Genomic DNA, 20,811 nt, shown 5'->3' with positions numbered 1-20,811 from the left:
TCTTCCGACATCAATTGTCACCTCCTCCATTGACAGAGGCAAAGACAATGACTGGGGATTATGGGGTAGCTTTGCCTCCTCCTGCTAGCCAGGAGTGATATTCCCACTAGTAATTGGAATGACGTTGTGGACTCTCCATATCTTAGGAAAGAAATATTCAACTAAAATATTTAAGATTAAAATCAGAGGATTTACAGCAGGAAAAGTGAAGATTGGTGTGGTGGTCAGTGGCTTACTGTTAGTTTTAAGTAACAAGTTTCATATAAATTGAGCAGAGACATAATTTTAATTTATCAAGCCTGCAAAATTGTTTAAACATTAAATTAGCAGAAAAAAAAATATATATAAAAAAAATAATATATATAAATTCACATAGCACTATACACATTTCAAAAGCACCACAATTTTACAGCATTTTGGTTCCGAAAGATTCATTCCCAGCAGTTAAATACTGTACAAATCTGTCAGGCAATGACCATGTATATGGTTCATGCCTTGCTTTTAACCCCTTCTGCCCTGAGAAATTTCATGGAGATTAGCAAGGGTATAAGAAGAGGGAAATTAAGCACAAAATAACTACAGTTTTTCCAACTTCTGGAGCAGATAATGCACTTAAATAATTTGGTATAGGAGGGGGCAGGAGGGGAAATATTATCCATCAATATAATAACGTCCAGCTGCAGAGACATATCATCAGAATGTGCTGCAGAGGATTCTGTTACTTGCATAAAGGGAGTTTGGTGGTGGCAAGTTATTAATACCAAATATCTAATGATGTTCACATAGGAAAGTTAATTTTATTTTTTGTTTCCATGAAATTAACACAGGCCTGGATAGGTCGCAATATCAGGGGGAAAGGGGTTAAATATTTTTTTTCTTTAATAAATAAAAAGAGAAATCAGAGCATTTTATACATAGTTTAACCTCTTGAATGCCAAATCAATCACTCCATAACATCTGGTTCTCATAAGCATTTATAGTCACACAGCCTAGTCTAAAGGCCCACTCATGCGCTCATCTCTGCACCTTTTGTAAATAGTTTATTATGCATTATTTAAATATTACATACAGAAGAGATACGACAGGGATAGTAAGGGGGCAGGTCATAACCCTCCTCCTGTATTTATTTCACATTATTGATGAGGAGGAGGTGGGGATGGAAGTAAATTGTAAACATGCCTAAGTGTAAGGCAGCGTGTGGTGCGGTGGTGGCAGGAAAGGGTTAAGTAACAAGGCTTGGATACATGTAGCCTTGAGGTCCTGCATCTGCATGGCAGTGTGTCGCCTATACACATTATACAGTCATGTACACAAGTATGTGTGTAAGGTTGCGTAAGGATGATGCAAGTGACGCGATAGGTTCTGCTTAAATCAATGCACTAATATTCAGGATATGAAGATGTACCACTGTACGCTGTCCCTTTATGTCACTGTATTCACATAAAAATAAAGAGGTATAGCTGTCCACAGATCTGTAATCATTGTTGCCGATAGTAACCTGCATTTCACAGCACTCCTGGAAAAGAGACTGTTCTTTAACACAAGGACCTAAAAAACATAATTAAAGCTAGTATGTGCCAAGGCTACGCTTATAACCAGCTCATCCTTTTATGTGGAACACTTTCTTTTGAAAGCCCATATAAATTAACATGTCTGCAAAGTTCCGATTGAGACAAGGGTCAGATCTACTAAATTATGCTAAACTTCATTTAACGAGTGAGGGGTTAAAATTAGAGCCTATATGCTTTTTAAAAAGGGACATTCTAATGTAAAAATAAAATTGCTCTAATTAAATCACACTGAGTTTACTCACCAGCTTCAAAGCATGACACAGCTGGAAAGCCAATTAGGAATAGCATATGCACGTATCTACTAATCACAGAACTTTAGTGTGCTCTAACAAATGAAATAGTATGTTTTTATTAGAATGTCCATTTAAAGTGACAGTCCCCAGAATGAGCTTAAGATAACATTACGATAAACTGGTAGAAGGGTTTGGAGTTTACTAATTGGTGGTTCAGACATTTAGTATTTTTATTGGAGGCTTTTACATAGCTACACTATATTGCCTTTAACCACAAAAAAAGCCAAATAAACTGCTTTTAGTAATAAAATGAAAAACCTTTATGGTCGGGCCAAAAGCAGTGACTAAATCGTGAATTCAGGCTAAGTTAAATTTAATGCAGGTACTTAATAACAGACCTTAAACTGTTCCAATTTGTGTGTGTGTGGGGGGGTTCCTTACAGAAACTGCCCAATTTAACAGTAGCTTGTAGTGATTACATATTTTGTCTACATCTTTTCTTGCACTTTGCGTTACAACTAAAGAAGCACTTCATGATCCGTTCCCCTGCATCATACTGTGACGCAGTATAACAGACTTGCAGTAAAGGTTAAAGGGAGTTGCTCTACAGTACATCGCAGACCCCTTTAATTGAAAAAGGTACACAGGAATTCCTAGATCACTAGGAAGGGCAATGCAAAGCAAAACACTCCATCCCATAGCAGCAAGGCACGCTCCAAACCAAGATATTAGGAGCCAGGAAACCAAAAGGAAATAGCACAATAGGGATTTGGGGGACATTTCAGCCCTGATTACTAACAGAATTACAATCTTGTTCTGTCTCATTATCTACCGAAGAGGCTAAGTTTTGCAGGGTCCATTTGTACTAGACCCTATTTTGTGGGACCCTCCTGGCAGCTGAAAAGTTCAGGAGGTTTGTATAATATGCATGAGCTGGGGCAGATGGGAGTGGAATGCAGCACATGCCCCAAGCTGCTCTTTTCTTGTCCTTACAATGGAAGTGATAGTTTCCCTTCACGGGGCTCCAAGATGCCAGCTTCTAGCAGTGAGGCCCTGTAATGCCGTAGTACACCATGCATGCTTTTTATAAAGCCTTTCGACAAAGGAAAAAGGGGGAAGCCAATGTCAGGGTAGCCCCTTTTGTCAGGCAGGAAGCTACGATAGCTCTTTCTGCGTTTCTTTGGTTTAACGCTGGGCTGTCCTCCACCTACCGCTCCCCTGTGCTCCTCCACAGGGCTGCTTACAGCCATCATTCCCTTGCCTGTGCTCTCAGAGTCAGAGTATTGCTGGGTATCCCCAGGTGCCAGGGTTGAAGCACCACATCCTGAATCATCCAAGTCCTTAGAATCCAGAGTTGGATCCGGCGTGCAATCTGGCTCAGTGGGGCTGTAGGGTACAATGCATGGGTGGTCCTGGCCATTGGACAGCTCACCTCCCTTCTCTACTATCGAATTAGTCTCCAACCATGTTTCTATACGATGTACCAGACGCCAGCCATTAGCTTGGAAGTGTTCCCGGATCTCTTGTTCAAAGACCTCAACTGGCTTTCGCAGCAATTGTGTCATGGACTGAACTACACGGATCAATGCCATCTCATTGTAGCAGCGGCTATTCTCGTAGCCTTCCTGTAGGCCTCTGTCACTGTCGAAACCAGCTTCATTATAGTACGGTTCATTTACCAAAATCAGACCTGAGTAGGGGTGGAAAGAAGAGAATTTGATCAAGATAAAAGTGAACAACAACTGCACAATTCCAAACTGTGCAGCAGGTACCACTGAGAAAAGGGTAAAGTGATTGGGTCAAAAGTTAAACTAACCTTGAATAGAAATCAACACTTGGAGCAGACTGGACTTGCTGGTCCATCTTTCAGTGCCCTAAATGAGAAAAAAAAAATATTACATTAGATGAGGCCTCTGATTAAATATGCACTTACGATAACATTTTACATTCTGGAACATGCACAAGTATCTAATTCTGAAACAAAGCACACATATGTGAATTTAGCACATATCAAGTATCATGTGGAGTCCTCCTGTAGACCGGTCAATTAAACCCATACACCTCCCACTATCAAAAAAACTCTCAACACTTAGTACTGTAGTGCTAAAGCTGCGGACATTGTTATTTACAAACCGCAACCCTGCAGAACACAGCAATCTCATCCCAAGCTTCAGAGACCAATATAAAAAGGTCAATTTAAAATGCAGCCCTTATTAAGACTGGGATTTGTTTGGTCAGTATAAAATGAACCTGCTTTGGGTCTCTTGGTAAAGACAAAATGGGCAGTCTCATGACAGACGATCAGACAAAATGAGGCCAGTAGAGTAAATATTGCTTGCAAATGTATAATTTCTGAGTGATGAAGAAGTGGTTAAAAGGGCTCTTTCCACCTAAAGTTTTTAGTGGAGATTTCAATGAGTGACTATGTCTACACAAAACCAATGTTCACCAAAAGCTGCATGAGATTACCAAGGAGGATAACCACAACAATTTGAATGGCACAAGTCTAACAGTAACATTTACAATCAAGAGCACAAACCTCATTGCCCATTATAGAGATGCCATTCAATATGATGGCTGAAGCAGTAGAAGTTAGTAGAGAAATTGCATTTGCCACAACATCACCAGCAACTGGCATCCAAGTAATAAGTGGCACTGAAGGCTGAATGGCATCTTACCTTGCCTATCCAGGTGCCCAGCAGGCTAACGCACACTTTGCCATTGTCATAGAGGTTGGGATTGAGCCTCCCGCTGCACTGGGACAAGTAACGGAAGAGAGGAGGCACCGCAGGGTAGATGTTAGGGAGCTGGATGTCAAAGAGGAACAGTCCATCTTCATAAGGAGTTCTTGTGGACCCTTTAATAAACGCAGAGAAGAGATCCTAAAAAATTGGAGAGGGGAGATAAAAGATGCCCCCTATTATAGATGACTTGCCAGTGTGGTGCAGGAAAATGGCTACTTAAAAGCTTTGATTCAAAATATCTGTTCAATGCATTTTGAAAAAATAAAAATGAAACAGTGTACTAAATGAATATATTACAATACAACGATAGGATTATCATAAGTTTGTCATTAGTTTTGTTCACATCTACACAAGAGGCAGATAAAATATATAAAATGGAAGTTACCATACGGTCTTCAAAAGTCTTCACCATGATCCCGTCGGGCAGGGATGTCGCTAGCAGGGCCATTTCCTTGCGCACAGTGCTGAAGAACTTTTTGGCCTCTGGCGGCTGGAACTCCAGCTTCTTGAAGGCATGGCTCTCTAAGTAAGAAAACGGAGAGGTCAGGAACCTTGACCATGGCTGCAGGAATATGAAAACCACCTACCCAGTGTTTACATTTCCCCAAATGTGTTAAAAAATCCAAACCATAATATATGTATGCCTTGGGCGATTGTTTAAAGCTACTTTTATCACAAGCTTTTATAGTACCGGTAATTTGTTTCCTTCTGTGCCTCAGATTCTTTAACTTATAAATAGGACTTTTATGCAACCCCCCCCCAGAAGTCAGTATTCATTTTGAAACCCCAAAGCAATTGTGCAAGTGGCTTGTGTGTAGTGAAGTATACTGTAAGGTACTCTGGGTAAAGCTAAAAGAAGGCTGACTCTGCAAATCTATTTCTGCAGTGCCCCACTTGTGGGGCATGCAAAAATAGCGCAATCTCGCTATTTTGAGCGAGATCGCGGCAGAGAGAAACCCAGGACTGCAGCGACGTACAAGAGCACTGGATGGCAGCATTATTTCCTGTCATGTAGTGCTTCAGGCATGTGCATGCTACCTACCTAAGTATCTCTTCAACAAAGAATAACATGAGAATTAAATAAATTTGAAAAAAGAAGTAAATTGGAAACTTTTTAAAAATTGTATTCTCTATTTGAATTATGAAAGAAAAAATTTGGGTTTAATGTCCCTTTAAGCACTAGAGGCACTGTGCCAGTGTTAATGTAATTCAAGTTAATCAATTAAAACATTTATAAATATTGAAAGCAAACAAATATCAAAGCAGGTTGTGAAGAGAGGGCTATGTAGATCTGGGGCTAACTGGACAAATCATTTCTTCAGAAGAGATTTGCCTGGCATTTTGGGACTCGCCTGTCTTTTTGGGTGGGATCAATAGTAATATACTAGAGGAAAGATTTCTTATGTGAAAGGCATACGTGGGCTAGACAGTAGCATGAGTGGCTACCATAGGGCAAGCTCTTTTCAACCCCAGCTGAGTGCTTCCCTTTACTAGTTGTGATCTCTAGATAAAGCAGACTTCGCAACAGAGGAGACAATCATCTCCTGCCATTTTAGATTTGCCTCCTTTAAGATGATTCAGGTACAATTCTTTTTATATTCCAGTATTTATAAAAATAAGAGAATAAAGATTAACAAAAGGACACACAGACTCACCGGGTGCGGAGTCCAACACAGAGAAAACTTCCCCTTTGGCGCTTGTGAAGATGACCCCAGGTTTGCCCCCGCTCTGCTGGCACAGCACAGGTGTATCACTTGGCCACTCAGATCGCGCTTGAGCTTGTGATTCTGCCTTATCCTCTCTCTCTGCTTCAGGAGCAGATTCCATCTTTTCTTCTTCCACAATGGCTACGTTATCCAGAGTTTTCTTCAAATTTTCCTGCAGCTTTTTGATGTCATCAAGGAACTTTTTCTCCCGTGTGAATTTCTCTGGTTCAACAGTAGGGGAGGTTGGTGAACCAGTAAGCAGCTGTTCAACTGTCATGTTCTTAAGACTTTCCAGTATCTTGATAGCTTCTTTTAGCTCCTTGAAGCTCTTTGCAATTCCTTCTTTCCCAGCCACTTTCTCTGCTAATCCTGGAAGGGACAAGACCACAGCTGCTGCCGCTGTGGCATTCTGCTCTGCCTCATCTTCGGCTGGTTTCTGCGCCTGTTCTGCTGTGGTCGACTCACTTTGTGCCGCTGAGGCTTCATCCACTGAGGACTTCAGGAGTTCATCCTCTGTTAAAGCATTGTCCGTCTCCCAGCTGTCACTGTCATCCTCCCACTCATCTGAGGATGCGCCACTGGAGCTGCTGTCCACAGAGTCATAAAATGATTCTTCTAGTTCTGATTCCACATTGTACAGATGCTGAATGTGAAGAGAACACATGAAAACATCTGAGCGTGGGTAGGTGTGAGGTGCAAGCAAGGATATAAAGCCAGGAGTCACAAAGGAGGTAAAGATCACAACATACTGCAATAATGAACACTACAGTCAACATATCTAAAGAAAGAAAAAAAACGCACAACAAGTGGGAGAACACAACAGTATTAAAGTATATTACAGCTATAAAGAGACAACAAAATAAAAAATAAAAAAAGTGAATATAAAATACTTTTCTAAACCAATTTATTTAAAGGGACACTCAAGTCAAAATTAAACTTTCATGACTCAGAGAGAGCACACAATTTAAAAAATATGTTAAAATTCACTTCCATTATCTAATTTTGCACAATTTATTTATATTCACCTTTGAGGCACCAGCTCCTACTGAGCATGTGCACAAGTACACAGGGTGTATGTATACTAGTCTGTGATTGGCTGTCACATGGTACAGAGGGCTGGCAAATGGGAGGGAAACAAATTGCCAGAAAAAATAAATAAATCAGCGTTATTGCAGTCTTTTTATAATGCACTTGTTAATTATGCAATTCTACTTTAATTTAGTGGTCCTTTAATAAGGGTAAAGAGATCTACGCCTTAAAGGGACATGAAACCCAAAAAATGTATTTCATGATTCAGATAGAGAATACAATTTTAAAACAACTTTCCAATTTACTTTAATTATTTAATTTGCTTCCTTCTCTTGTTATCATTTGCTGAAATGTTTATCTAGACAAGCTCAGGAGCAGCAGAGAACCTAAATTCTAGCTGTTGATTGGTGGCTGCATATATATATTGAATGAGATTGGCTCACCCATGTGTTCAGTTAGAAACCATTAGTGCACTGCTGCTCCTTCAACACATGATACTAAGAGAATGAAGCAAATTAGGTAATAGAAGTAAATTAGAAAGTTGTTTAAAAACAGAATTTATGTTTACCTGATAAATTACTTTCTCCAACGGTGTGTCCGGTCCACGGCGTCATCCTTACTTGTGGGATATTATCTTCCCCAACAGGAAATGGCAAAGAGCCCAGCAAAGCTGGTCACATGATCCCTCCTAGGCTCCGCCTACCCCAGTCATTCGACCGACGTTAAGGAGGAATATTTGCATAGGAGAAACCATATGGTACCGTGGTGACTGTAGTTAAAGAAAAAAATTATCAGACCTGATTAAAAAAACCAGGGCGGGCCGTGGACCGGACACACCGTTGGAGAAAGTAATTTATCAGGTAAACATAAATTCTGTTTTCTCCAACATAGGTGTGTCCGGTCCACGGCGTCATCCTTACTTGTGGGAACCAATACCAAAGCTTTAGGACACGGATGAAGGGAGGGAGCAAATCAGGTCACCTAAATGGAAGGCACCACGGCTTGCAAAACCTTTCTCCCAAAAATAGCCTCAGAAGAAGCAAAAGTATCAAACTTGTAAAATTTGGTAAAAGTGTGCAGTGAAGACCAAGTCGCTGCCCTACATATCTGATCAACAGAAGCCTCGTTCTTGAAGGCCCATGTGGAAGCCACAGCCCTAGTGGAATGAGCTGTGATTCTTTCGGGAGGCTGCCGTCCGGCAGTCTCGTAAGCCAATCTGATGATGCTTTTAATCCAAAAAGAGAGAGAGGTAGAAGTTGCTTTTTGACCTCTCCTTTTACCGGAATAAACAACAAACAAGGAAGATGTTTGTCTAAAATCCTTTGTAGCATCTAAATAGAATTTTAGAGCGCGAACAACATCCAAATTGTGCAACAAACGTTCCTTCTTTGAAACTGGTTTCGGACACAGAGAAGGTACGATAATCTCCTGGTTAATGTTTTTGTTAGAAACAACTTTTGGAAGAAAACCAGGTTTAGTACGTAAAACCACCTTATCTGCATGGAACCCCAGATAAGGAGGAGAACACTGCAGAGCAGATAATTCTGAAACTCTTCTAGCAGAAGAAATTGCAACTAAAAACAAGACTTTCCAAGATAATAACTTAATATCAACGGAATGCAAGGGTTCAAACGGAACCCCCTGAAGAACTGAAAGAACTAAATTGAGACTCCAAGGAGGAGTCAAAGGTTTGTAAACAGGCTTAATTCTAACCAGAGCCTGAACAAAGGCTTGAACATCTGGCACAGCGGCCAGCTTTTTGTGAAGTAACACAGACAAGGCAGAAATCTGTCCCTTCAGGGAACTTGCAGATAATCCTTTTTCCAATCCTTCTTGAAGGAAGGATAGAATCCTAGGAATCTTAACCTTGTCCCAAGGGAATCCTTTAGATTCACACCAACAGATATATTTTTTCCAAATTTTGTGGTAAATCTTTCTAGTTACAGGCTTTCTGGCCTGAACAAGAGTATCGATAACAGAATCTGAGAATCCTCGCTTCGATAAGATCAAGCGTTCAATCTCCAAGCAGTCAGCTGGAGTGACACCAGATTCGGATGTTCGAACGGACCCTGAACAAGAAGGTCTCGTCTCAAAGGTAGCTTCCAAGGAGGAGCCGATGACATATTCACCAGATCTGCATACCAAGTCCTGCGTGGCCACGCAGGAGCTATCAAAATCACCGACGCCCTCTCCTGATTGATCCTGGCTACCAGCCTGGGGATGAGAGGAAACGGCGGGAACACATAAGCTAGTTTGAAGGTCCAAGGTGCTACTAGTGCATCCACTAGAGCCGCCTTGGGATCCCTGGATCTGGACCCGTAGCAAGGAACTTTGAAGTTCTGACGAGAGGCCATCAGATCCATGTCTGGAATGCCCCACAGCTGAGTGACTTGGGCAAAGATTTCCGGATGGAGTTCCCACTCCCCCGGATGCAATGTCTGACGACTCAGAAAATCCGCTTCCCAATTTTCCACTCCTGGGATGTGGATAGCAGACAGGTGGCAGGAGTGAGACTCCGCCCATAGAATGATTTTGGTCACTTCTTCCATCGCCAGGGAACTCCTTGTTCCCCCCTGATGGTTGATGTACGCAACAGTTGTCATGTTGTCTGATTGAAACCGTATGAACTTGGCCCTCGCTAGCTGAGGCCAAGCCTTGAGAGCATTGAATATCGCTCTCAGTTCCAGAATATTTATCGGTAGAAGAGATTCTTCCCGAGACCAAAGACCCTTAGCTTTCAGGGATCCCCAGACCGCGCCCCAGCCCATCAGACTGGCGTCGGTCGTGACAATGACCCACTCTGGTCTGCGGAATGTCATCCCTCGTGACAGGTTGTCCAGGGACAGCCACCAACGGAGTGAGTCTCTGGTCCTCCGATTTACTTGTATCTTCGGAGACAAGTCTGTATAGTCCCCATTCCACTGACTGAGCATGCACAGTTGTAATGGTCTTAGATGAATGCGTGCAAAAGGAACTATGTCCATTGCCGCTACCATCAACCCGATCACTTCCATGCACTGAGCTATGGAAGGAAGAGGAACGGAATGAAGTATCCGACAAGAGTCTAGAAGTTTTGTTTTTCTGGCCTCTGTCAGAAAAATCCTCATTTCTAAGGAGTCTATTATTGTTCCCAAGAAGGGAACCCTTGTTGACGGAGATAGAGAACTCTTTTCCACGTTCACTTTCCATCCGTGAGATCTGAGAAAGGCCAGGACAATGTCCGTGTGAGCCTTTGCTTGAGGAAAGGACGACGCTTGAATCAGAATGTCGTCCAAGTAAGGTACTACAGCAATGCCCCTTGGTCTTAGCACAGCTAGAAGGGACCCTAGTACCTTTGTGAAAATCCTTGGAGCAGTGGCTAATCCGAAAGGAAGCGCCACGAACTGGTAATGTTTGTCCAGGAATGCGAACCTCAGGAACCGATGATGTTCCTTGTGGATAGGAATATGTAGATACGCATCCTTTAAATCCACCGTGGTCATGAATTGACCTTCCTGGATGGAAGGAAGAATAGTTCGAATGGTTTCCATCTTGAACGATGGAACCTTGAGAAACTTGTTTAAGATCTTGAGATCTAAGATTGGTCTGAACGTTCCCTCTTTTTTTGGGAACTATGAACAGATTGGAGTAGAACCCCATCCCTTGTTCTCTTAATGGAACGGGATGAATCACTCCCATTTTTAACAGGTCTTCTACACAATGTAAGAATGCCTGTCTTTTTATGTGGTCTGAAGACAACTGAGACCTGTGGAACCTCCCCCTTGGGGGAAGTCCCTTGAATTCCAGAAGATAACCTTGGGAGACTATTTCTAGCGCCCAAGGATCCAGAACATCTCTTGCCCAAGCCTGAGCGAAGAGAGAGAGTCTGCCCCCCACCAGATCCGGTCCCGGATCGGGGGCCAACATTTCATGCTGTCTTGGTAGCAGTGGCAGGTTTCTTGGCCTGCTTTCCCTTGTTCCAGCCTTGCATTGATCTCCAAGCTGGCTTGGCTTGAGAAGTATTACCCTCTTGCTTAGAGGACGTAGCACTTTGGGCTGGTCCGTTTCTACGAAAGGGACGAAAAACAGAATTTATGTTTACCTGATAAATTTCTTTCTCCAACGGTGTGTCCGGTCCACGGCGTCATCCTTACTTGTGGGAAATTCTCTTCCCCAACAGGAAATGGCAAAGAGCCCAGCAAAGCTGGTCACATGATCCCTCCTAGGCTCCGCCTACCCCAGTCATTCGACCGACGTTAAGGAGGAATAATAGCATAGGAGAAACCATATGGTACCGTGGTGACTGTAGTTAAAGAAAATAAATTATCAGACCTGATTAAAAAAACCAGGGCGGGCCGTGGACCGGACACACCGTTGGAGAAAGAAATTTATCAGGTAAACATAAATTCTGTTTTCTCCAACATAGGTGTGTCCGGTCCACGGCGTCATCCTTACTTGTGGGAACCAATACCAAAGCTTTAGGACACGGATGAAGGGAGGGAGCAAATCAGGTCACCTAAATGGAAGGCACCACGGCTTGCAAAACCTTTCTCCCAAAAATAGCCTCAGAAGAAGCAAAAGTATCAAACTTGTAAAATTTGGTAAAAGTGTGCAGTGAAGACCAAGTCGCTGCCCTACATATCTGATCAACAGAAGCCTCGTTCTTGAAGGCCCATGTGGAAGCCACAGCCCTAGTGGAATGAGCCGTGATTCTTTCGGGAGGCTGCCGTCCGGCAGTCTCGTAAGCCAATCTGATGATGCTTTTAATCCAAAAAGAGAGAGAGGTAGAAGTTGCTTTTTGACCTCTCCTTTTACCTGAATAAACAACAAACAGGGAAGATGTTTGTCTAAAATCCTTTGTAGCATCTAAATAGAATTTTAGAGCGCGAACAACATCCAAATTGTGCAACAAGCGTTCCTTCTTTGAAACTGGTTTCGGACACAGAGAAGGTACGATAATCTCCTGGTTAATGTTTTTGTTAGAAACAACTTTTGGAAGAAAACCAGGTTTAGTACGTAAAACCACCTTATCTGCATGGAACACCAGATAAGGAGGAGAACACTGCAGAGCAGATAATTCTGAAACTCTTCTAGCAGAAGAAATTGCAACTAACAACAAAACTTTCCAAGATAATAACTTAATATCAACGGAATGTAAGGGTTCAAACGGAACCCCCTGAAGAACTGAAAGAACTAAATTGAGACTCCAAGGAGGAGTCAAAGGTTTGTAAACAGGCTTGATTCTAACCAGAGCCTGAACAAAGGCTTGAACATCTGGCACAGCTGCCAGTTTTTTGTGAAGTAACACCGACAAGGCAGAAATCTGTCCCTTCAGGGAACTTGCCGATAATCCTTTTTCCAATCCTTCTTGAAGGAAGGATAGAATCCTAGGAATCTTAACCTTGTCCCAAGGGAATCCTTTAGATTCACACCAACAGATATATTTTTTCCAAATTTTGTGGTAAATCTTTCTAGTTACAGGCTTTCTGGCCTGAACAAGAGTATCGATAACAGAATCTGAGAAACCTCGCTTCGATAAAATCAAGCGTTCAATCTCCAAGCAGTCAGCTGGAGTGAAACCAGATTCGGATGTTCGAACGGACCCTGAACAAGAAGGTCTCGTCTCAAAGGTAGCTTCCAAGGTGGAGCCGATGACATATTCACCAGATCTGCATACCAAGTCCTGCGTGGCCACGCAGGAGCTATCAAGATCACCGACGCCCTCTCCTGATTGATCCTGGCTACCAGCCTGGGGATGAGAGGAAACGGCGGGAACACATAAGCTAGTTTGAAGGTCCAAGGTGCTACTAGTGCATCCACTAGAGCCGCCTTGGGATCCCTGGATCTGGACCCGTAGCAAGGAACTTTGAAGTTCTGACGAGAGGCCATCAGATCCATGTCTGGAATGCCCCAAAGTTGAGTGACTTGGGCAAAGATTTCCGGATGGAGTTCCCACTCCCCCGGATGCAATGTCTGACGACTCAGAAAATCCGCTTCCCAATTTTCCACTCCCGGGATGTGGATAGCAGACAGGTGGCAGGAGTGAGACTCCGCCCATAGAATGATCTTGGTCACTTCTTCCATCGCTAGGGAACTCCTTGTTCCCCCCTGATGGTTGATGTACGCAACAGTCGTCATGTTGTCTGATTGAAACCGTATGAACTTGGTCCTCGCTAGCTGAGGCCAAGCCTTGAGAGCATTGAATATCGCTCTCAGTTCCAGAATATTTATCGGTAGAAGAGATTCTTCCCGAGACCAAAGACCCTGAGCTTTCAGGGATCCCCAGACCGCGCCCCAGCCCATCAGACTGGCGTCGGTCGTGACAATGACCCACTCTGGTCTGTGGAATGTCATCCCTCGTGACAGGTTGTCCAGGGACAGCCACCAACGGAGTGAGTCTCTGGTCCTCTGATTTACTTGTATCTTTGGAGACAAGTCTGTATAGTCCCCATTCCACTGACTGAGCATGCACAGTTGTAACGGTCTTAGATGAATGCGCGCAAAAGGAACTATGTCCATTGCCGCTACCATCAACCCGATCACTTCCATGCACTGAGCTACGGAAGGAAGAGGAACGGAATGAAGTATTCGACAAGAGTCCAGGAGCTTTGTCTTTCTGGCCTCTGTTAGAAAAATCCTCATTTCTGAGGAGTCTATAATTGTTCCCAAGAAGGGAACCCTTGTTGACGGGGATAGAGAACTCTTTTCCACGTTCACTTTCCAGCCGTGCGATCTGAGAAAGGCCAGGACGATGTCCGTGTGAGCCTTTGCTCGAGGGAGGGACGACGCTTGAATCAGAATGTCGTCCAGGTAAGGTACTACTGCAATGCCCCTTGGTCTTAGCACAGCTAGAAGGGACCCTAGTACCTTTGTGAAAATCCTTGGAGCAGTGGCTAATCCGAAAGGAAGCGCCACGAACTGGTAATGTTTGTCCAAGAATGCAAACCTTAGGAACCGATGATGTTCCTTGTGGATAGGAATATGTAGATACGCATCCTTTAAATCCACCGTGGTCATGAATTGACCTTCCTGGATGGAAGGAAGGATAGTTCGAATGGTTTCCATCTTGAAAGATGGGACCTTGAGAAATTTGTTTAAGATCTTGAGATCTAGGATTGGTCTGAATGTTCCCTCTTTTTTGGGAACTATGAACAGATTGGAGTAGAACCCCATCCCTTGTTCTCTCAATGGAACAGGATGAATCACTCCCATTTTTAACAGGTCTTCTACGCAAAGTAAGAACGCCTGTCTTTTTATGTGGTCTGAAGACAACTGAGACCTGTGGAACCTTCCCCTTGGGGGAAGTCCCTTGAATTCCAGAAGATAACCCTGGGAGACTATTTCTAGCGCCCAAGGATCCAGAACATCTCTTGCCCAAGCCTGAGCGAAGAGAGAGAGTCTGCCCCCCACCAGATCCGGTCCCGGATCGGGGGCCGATATTTCATGCTGTCTTGGTAGCAGTGGCAGGTTTCTTTGCCTGCTTCCCCTTGTTCCAGCCTTGCATTGGTCTCCAAGCTGGCTTGGCCTGAGAAGTATTACCTTCTTGCTTAGAGGACGTAGCACCTTGGGCTGGTCCGTTTTTACGAAAGGGACGAAAATTAGGTCTATTTTTTGCCTTGAAAGGCCGATCCTGAGGAAGGGCATGGCCCTTACCCCCAGTGATATCAGAGATAATCTCTTTCAAGTCAGGACCAAACAGCGTTTTCCCCTTGAAAGGAATGTTTAGTAGCTTGTTCTTGGAAGACGCATCAGCCGACCAAGATTTCAACCAAAGCGCTCTGCGCGCCACAATAGCAAACCCAGAATTCTTAGCCGCTAACTTAGCCAATTGCAAAGAGGCGTCTAGAGTGAAAGAATTAGCCAATTTGAGAGTATTGACTCTGTCCATAATCTCCTCATAAGGAGGCGAGTCACTATCGAGCACCTTAATCAGTTCATCAAACCAGAAATATGCGGCTGTAGTGACAGGGACAATGCATGAAATGGGTTGTAGAAGGTAACCCTGCTGAACAAACATCTTTTTAAGCAAACCTTCTAATTTTTTATCCATAGGATCTTTGAAAGCACAACTATCCTCTATGGGAATAGTGGTGCGTTTGTTTAAAGTAGAAACCGCTCCCTCGACCTTGGGGACTGACTGCCATAAGTCCTTTCTGGGGTCGACCATAGGAAACAATTTTTTAAATATGGGGGGAGGGACGAAAGGAATACCGGGCCTTTCCCATTCTTTATTAACAATGTCCGCCACCCGCTTGGGTATAGGAAAAGCTTCTGGGAGCCCCGGCACCTCTAGGAACTTGTCCATTTTACATAGTTTCTCTGGGATGACCAAATTTTCACAATCATCCAGAGTGGATAATACCTCCTTAAGCAAAATGCGGAGATGTTCCAATTTAAATTTAAAAGTAATCACATCAGATTCAGCCTGCTGAGAAATATTCCCTAAATCAGTAATTTCTCCCTCAGACAAAACCTCCCTGGTCCCCTCAGATTGGGTTAGGGGCCCTTCAGAGATATTAATATCAGCGTCGTCATGCTCTTCAGTAACTAAAACAGAGCATCCACGCTTACGCTGACAAGGGTTCATTTTGGCTAAAATGTTTTTGACAGAATTGTCCATTACAGCCGTTAATTGTTGCATAGTAAGGAGTATTGGCGCGCTAGATGTACTAGGGGCCTCCTGAGTGGGCAAGACTCGTGTAGACGAAGGAGGGAATGATGCAGTACCATGCTTACTCCCCTCACTTGAGGAATCATCTTGGGCATCATTATCATTATCACATAAATCACATTTATTTAAATGAATAGGAATTCTGGCTTCCCCACATTCAGAACACAGTCTATCTGGTAGTTCAGACATGTTAAACAGGCATAAACTTGATAAGAAAGTACAAAAAACGTTTTTAAATAAAACCGTTACTGTCACTTTAAATTTTAAACTGAACACACTTTATTACTGCAATTGCGAAAAAACATGAAGGAATTGTTCAAAATTCACAAAACTTTCACCACAGTGTCTTAAAGCCTTGAAAATATTGCACACCAGATTTGGAAGCTTTAACCCTTAAAATAACGGAACCGGAGCCGTTTTAAGCTTTAACCCCTTTACAGTCCCTGGTATCTGCTTTGCTGAGACCCAACCAAACCCAAGGGGAATACGATACCAAATGCCTTCAGAAGTCTTTTATAAGTATCAGAGCTCCTCTCACATGCGACTGCATGCCATGCCTCTCAAAAACAAGTGCGCAACACCGGCGCGAAAATGAGACTCTGCCTATGCTTTGGGAAAGCCCCTAAAGAATAAGGTGTCTAAAACAGTGCCTGCCGATATTATTATATCAAAATACCCAGAATAAATGATTCCTCAAGGCTAAATAAGAGTTAATATCAATCGATTTAGCCCAAAAAATGTCTACAGTCTAAATAAGCCCTTGTGAAGCCCTTATTTACAATCGTAATAAACATGGCTTACCGGATCCCATAGGGAAAATGACAGCTTCCAGCATTACATCGTCTTGTTAGAATGTGTCATACCTCAAGCAGCAAGGACTGCAAACTGTTCCCCCAACTGAAGTTAATGCTCTCAACAGTCCTGTGTGGAACAGCCATGGATTTTAGTTACGGTTGCTAAAATCATTTTCCTCATACAAACAGAATTCTTCATCTCTTTTCTGTTTCTGAGTAAATAGTACGTACCAGCACTATTTGAAAATAACAAACTCTTGATTGAATAATGAAAAACTACAGTTAAACACTAAAAAACTCTAAGCCATCTCCGTGGAGATGTTGCCTGTACAACGGCAAAGAGAATGACTGGGGTAGGCGGAGCCTAGGAGGGATCATGTGACCAGCTTTGCTGGGCTCTTTGCCATTTCCTGTTGGGGAAGAGAATTTCCCACAAGTAAGGATGACGCCGTGGACCGGACACACCTATGTTGGAGAAATTAGGTTTATTTTTTGCCTTGAAAGGCCGATCCTGAGGAAGGGCGTGGCCCTTACCCCCAGTGATATCCGAGATAATCTCTTTCAAGTCAGGGCCAAACAGCGTTTTCCCCTTGAAAGGAATGTTAAGTAGCTTGTTCTTGGAAGACGCATCAGCCGACCAAGATTTCAACCAAAGCGCTCTGCGCGCCACAATAGCAAACCCAGAATTCTTAGCCGCTAACCTAGCCAATTGCAAAGTGGCGTCTAGGGTGAAAGAATTAGCCAATTTGAGAGCATTGATTCTGTCCATAATCTCCTCATAAGGAGGAGAATCACTGTCGACCGCCTTTATCAGCTCATCGAACCAGAAACATGCGGCTGTAGCGACAGGGACAATGCATGAAATTGGTTGTAGAAGGAAACCCTGCTGAACAAACATCTTTTTAAGCAAACCTTCTAATTTTTTATCCATAGGATCTTTGAAAGCACAACTATCCTCTATGGGTATAGTGGTGCGTTTGTTTAAAGTGGAAACCGCTCCCTCGACCTTGGGGACTGTCTGCCATAAGTCCTTTCTGGGGTCGACCATAGGAAACAATTTTTTAAATATGGGGGGAGGGACGAAAGGAATACCGGGCCTTTCCCATTCTTTATTAACAATGTCCGCCACCCGCTTGGGTATAGGAAAAGCTTCTGGGAGCCCCGGCACCTCTAGGAACTTGTCCATTTTACATAGTTTCTCTGGGATGACCAACTTGTCACAATCATCCAGAGTGGATAATACCTCCTTAAGCAGAATGCGGAGATGTTCCAACTTAAATTTAAATGCAATCACATCAGGTTCAGCTTGTTGAGAAATGTTCCCTGAATCAGTAATTTCTCCCTCAGACAAAACCTCCCTGGCCCCATCAGACTGAGGTAGGGGCCCTTCAGAAATGTTAATATCAGCGTCGTCATGCTCTTCAGTATCTAAAACAGAGCAGTCGCGCTTACGCTGATAAGTGTTCATTTTGGCTAAAATGTTTTTGACAGAATTATCCATTACAGCCGTTAATTGTTGCATAGTAAGGGGTATTGGCGCGCTAGATGTACTAGGGGCCTCCTGAGTGGGCAAGACTCGTGTAGACGAAGGAGGGAATGATGGAGTACCATGCTTACTCCCCTCACTTGAGGAATCATCTTGGGCATCATTGTCATTGTCACATAAATCACATTTATTTAAATGAATAGGAATTCTGGCTTCCCCACATTCAGAACACAGTCTATCTGGTAGTTCAGACATGTTAAACAGGCATAAACTTGATAACAAGTACAAAAAACGTTTTAAAATAAAACCGTTACTGTCACTTTAAATTTTAAACTGAACACACTTTATTACTACAAATGCGAAAAAACATGAAGGAATTGTACAAAATTCACCAAATTTTCACCACAGTGTCTTAAAGCCTTAAAAGTATTGCACACCAAATTTGGAAGCTTTAACCCTTAAAATAACGGAACCGGAGCCGTTTTGAACTTTAACCCCTTTACAGTCCCTGGTATCTGCTTTGCTGAGACCCAACCAAGCCCCAAGGGGAATACGATACCCAATGACGCCTTCAGAAAGTCTTTTCTAAGTATCAGAGCTCCTCTCACATGCGACAGCATGCCATGCCTCTCAAAAACAAGTGCGCAACACCGGCGCGAAAATGAGGCTCTGCCTATGCTTTGGGAAAGCCCCTAAAGAATAAGGTGTCTAAAACAGTGCCTGCCGATATTATTATATCAAAATACCCAGATAAAATGATTCCTCAAGGCTAAATATGTGTTAATAATCAATCGATTTAGCCCAAAAAAAGTCTACAGTCTTAATAAGCCCTTTTTTGAAGCCCTTATTTACAATCGTAATAAACATGGCTTACCGGATCCCAGAGGGAAAATGACAGCTTCCAGCATTACATCGTCTTGTTAGAATGTGTCATACCTCAAGCAGCAAGAGACTGCTCACTGTTCCCCCAACTGAAGTTAATTGCTCTCAACAGTCCTGTGTGGAACAGCCATGGATTTTAGTGACGGTTGCTAAAATCATTTTCCTCATACAAACAGAAATCTTCATCTCTTTTCTGTTTCTGAGTAAATAGTACATACCAGCACTATTTCAAAATAACAAACTCTTGATTGAATAATAAAAACTACAGTTAAACACTAAAAAACTCTAAGCCATCTCCGTGGAGATGTTGCCTGTACAACGGCAAAGAGAATGACTGGGGTAGGCGGAGCCTAGGAGGGATCATGTGACCAGCTTTGCTGGGCTCTTTGCCATTTCCTGTTGGGGAAGAGAATATCCCACAAGTAAGGATGACGCCGTGGACCGGACACACCTATGTTGGAGAAATTGTATTCTCTATCTGAATCATGAAAGAAAAATTTTGGGTTTCATGTCCCTTTAAGTGACGGTAAATTTGACACGATAAAGTCAGGTATTCTGAAAGCTCCTGACCTAACTAGCACATCAATATGCTTTTTGCATTACAGAGTCAAATCTACTGTTAATAATGAACGTTTTTTGTCCTGCTCCGTTACTTGATGAAATGTAGCCTCTCTTACCGTTTTTCTATTTGGCTTATTTGACTGGCAGGTCTTTCAGCCAATCAGAGCCTCAAGTATGCATAATAAGTATTCACAGCACGGTCCCGTGCTTGTAACACTGTCTGCAAGAAGAACTGCGCATGCGCAACTCACTACGCTATTTGCGCAACAGAAACAGTGAGACTGCTTACTGTTAACAGTTGCGCAAAAAGCATATCAATATGCTAGTTAGGACAGGAACTTTCAGAATATGTGACTTTAAGGTGGCAAATTTACCATCACTTTTATGATCAATAGCAGCTGTGTCAGTTCCCCAACACTATCTAAAACCATGGAGCAACTAATTGTTTATGTTGCATCATGAAGAAAATACAGTCTAACAGCGAACCTTGGCACTCCAGATGTTTCAGAACTACATTTCCCATAATGCTTAGGCACTATGATGTCAAGCATATATATATATATATATCTATCCATATCCAAGCTAAGGTTACAAAAAATAAAAAAAAATTACAGAAAAAAACAAAAAGGTATCCAAAATAAAAAATGTAAAACTAAACAAAAATACCTAAAATAAACTATAAAATACACCTATAAAAAAAATAAACCCTAATCTAATACTAAAACTACCAATAGCCCTTTAAAATGGCCTTTTGTAGGGCATTGCCCCAAGTTAAACAGCTCTTTTACCTCTAAAAAATACTAAATCACCCCTAACAGTAAAATCCCCCACCCACCAAAGCCCCCAAAATAAAACTAACACTAAACCCCCCCCCAAAACTACTTATTGCCTCTAAAGGGGCATTTGAATGGGCATTGCACTTAAAAGGGCAATCAGCTCTTTTTCAAACTCAAAAAAAGCCTAATCTAAAACAAAAACCACCCCAAAAATTAAAATAAAGCCTAAACCTAAGCCCCAAATAGGTACTCACTGTTCCTGAAGTCCGGCAGAGAAGGTTTTCTTCCAGATGGATCTATCATCTATCTTCATCCGGAGCAAAGGTAGTGCGGAGCTGTCTTCCCGATGCCTGGATCCTCAGTGGCGGTCCTTGGCGGC

The 20,811-nt window shown here is 42.7% G+C and overlaps 1 protein-coding gene across 2 annotated transcripts in view; it reads right to left on the bottom strand.

Annotated features, from left to right (window-relative positions):
* Positions 1-267: 267 nt before the first annotated feature.
* The window catches only part of LOC128655677 ((E3-independent) E2 ubiquitin-conjugating enzyme), a 109,037-nt gene continuing 88,493 nt past the window's right edge, over positions 268-20,811 (bottom strand). For both annotated transcript variants that reach the window (XM_053709263.1, XM_053709270.1), the window contains exons 14-18: positions 6,204-6,897; positions 4,934-5,070; positions 4,483-4,686; positions 3,621-3,678; positions 268-3,494 (exon numbers count right to left, since the gene is read on the bottom strand). In XM_053709263.1, the coding sequence (XP_053565238.1) occupies positions 2,794-3,494; positions 3,621-3,678; positions 4,483-4,686; positions 4,934-5,070; positions 6,204-6,897 (1,794 nt within the window). In that variant the 3' untranslated portion in view covers positions 268-2,793. The remainder of the gene's footprint in view (positions 3,495-3,620; positions 3,679-4,482; positions 4,687-4,933; positions 5,071-6,203; positions 6,898-20,811) is intronic.

The sequence above is a fragment of the Bombina bombina genome, chromosome 1 (assembly GCF_027579735.1).
Source record: "Bombina bombina isolate aBomBom1 chromosome 1, aBomBom1.pri, whole genome shotgun sequence".
Classification (NCBI taxonomy): domain Eukaryota; kingdom Metazoa; phylum Chordata; class Amphibia; order Anura; family Bombinatoridae; genus Bombina; species Bombina bombina.
Note: the sequence above shows the minus strand (reverse complement) of the source record. Positions and strands in the feature narration are given on the sequence as shown.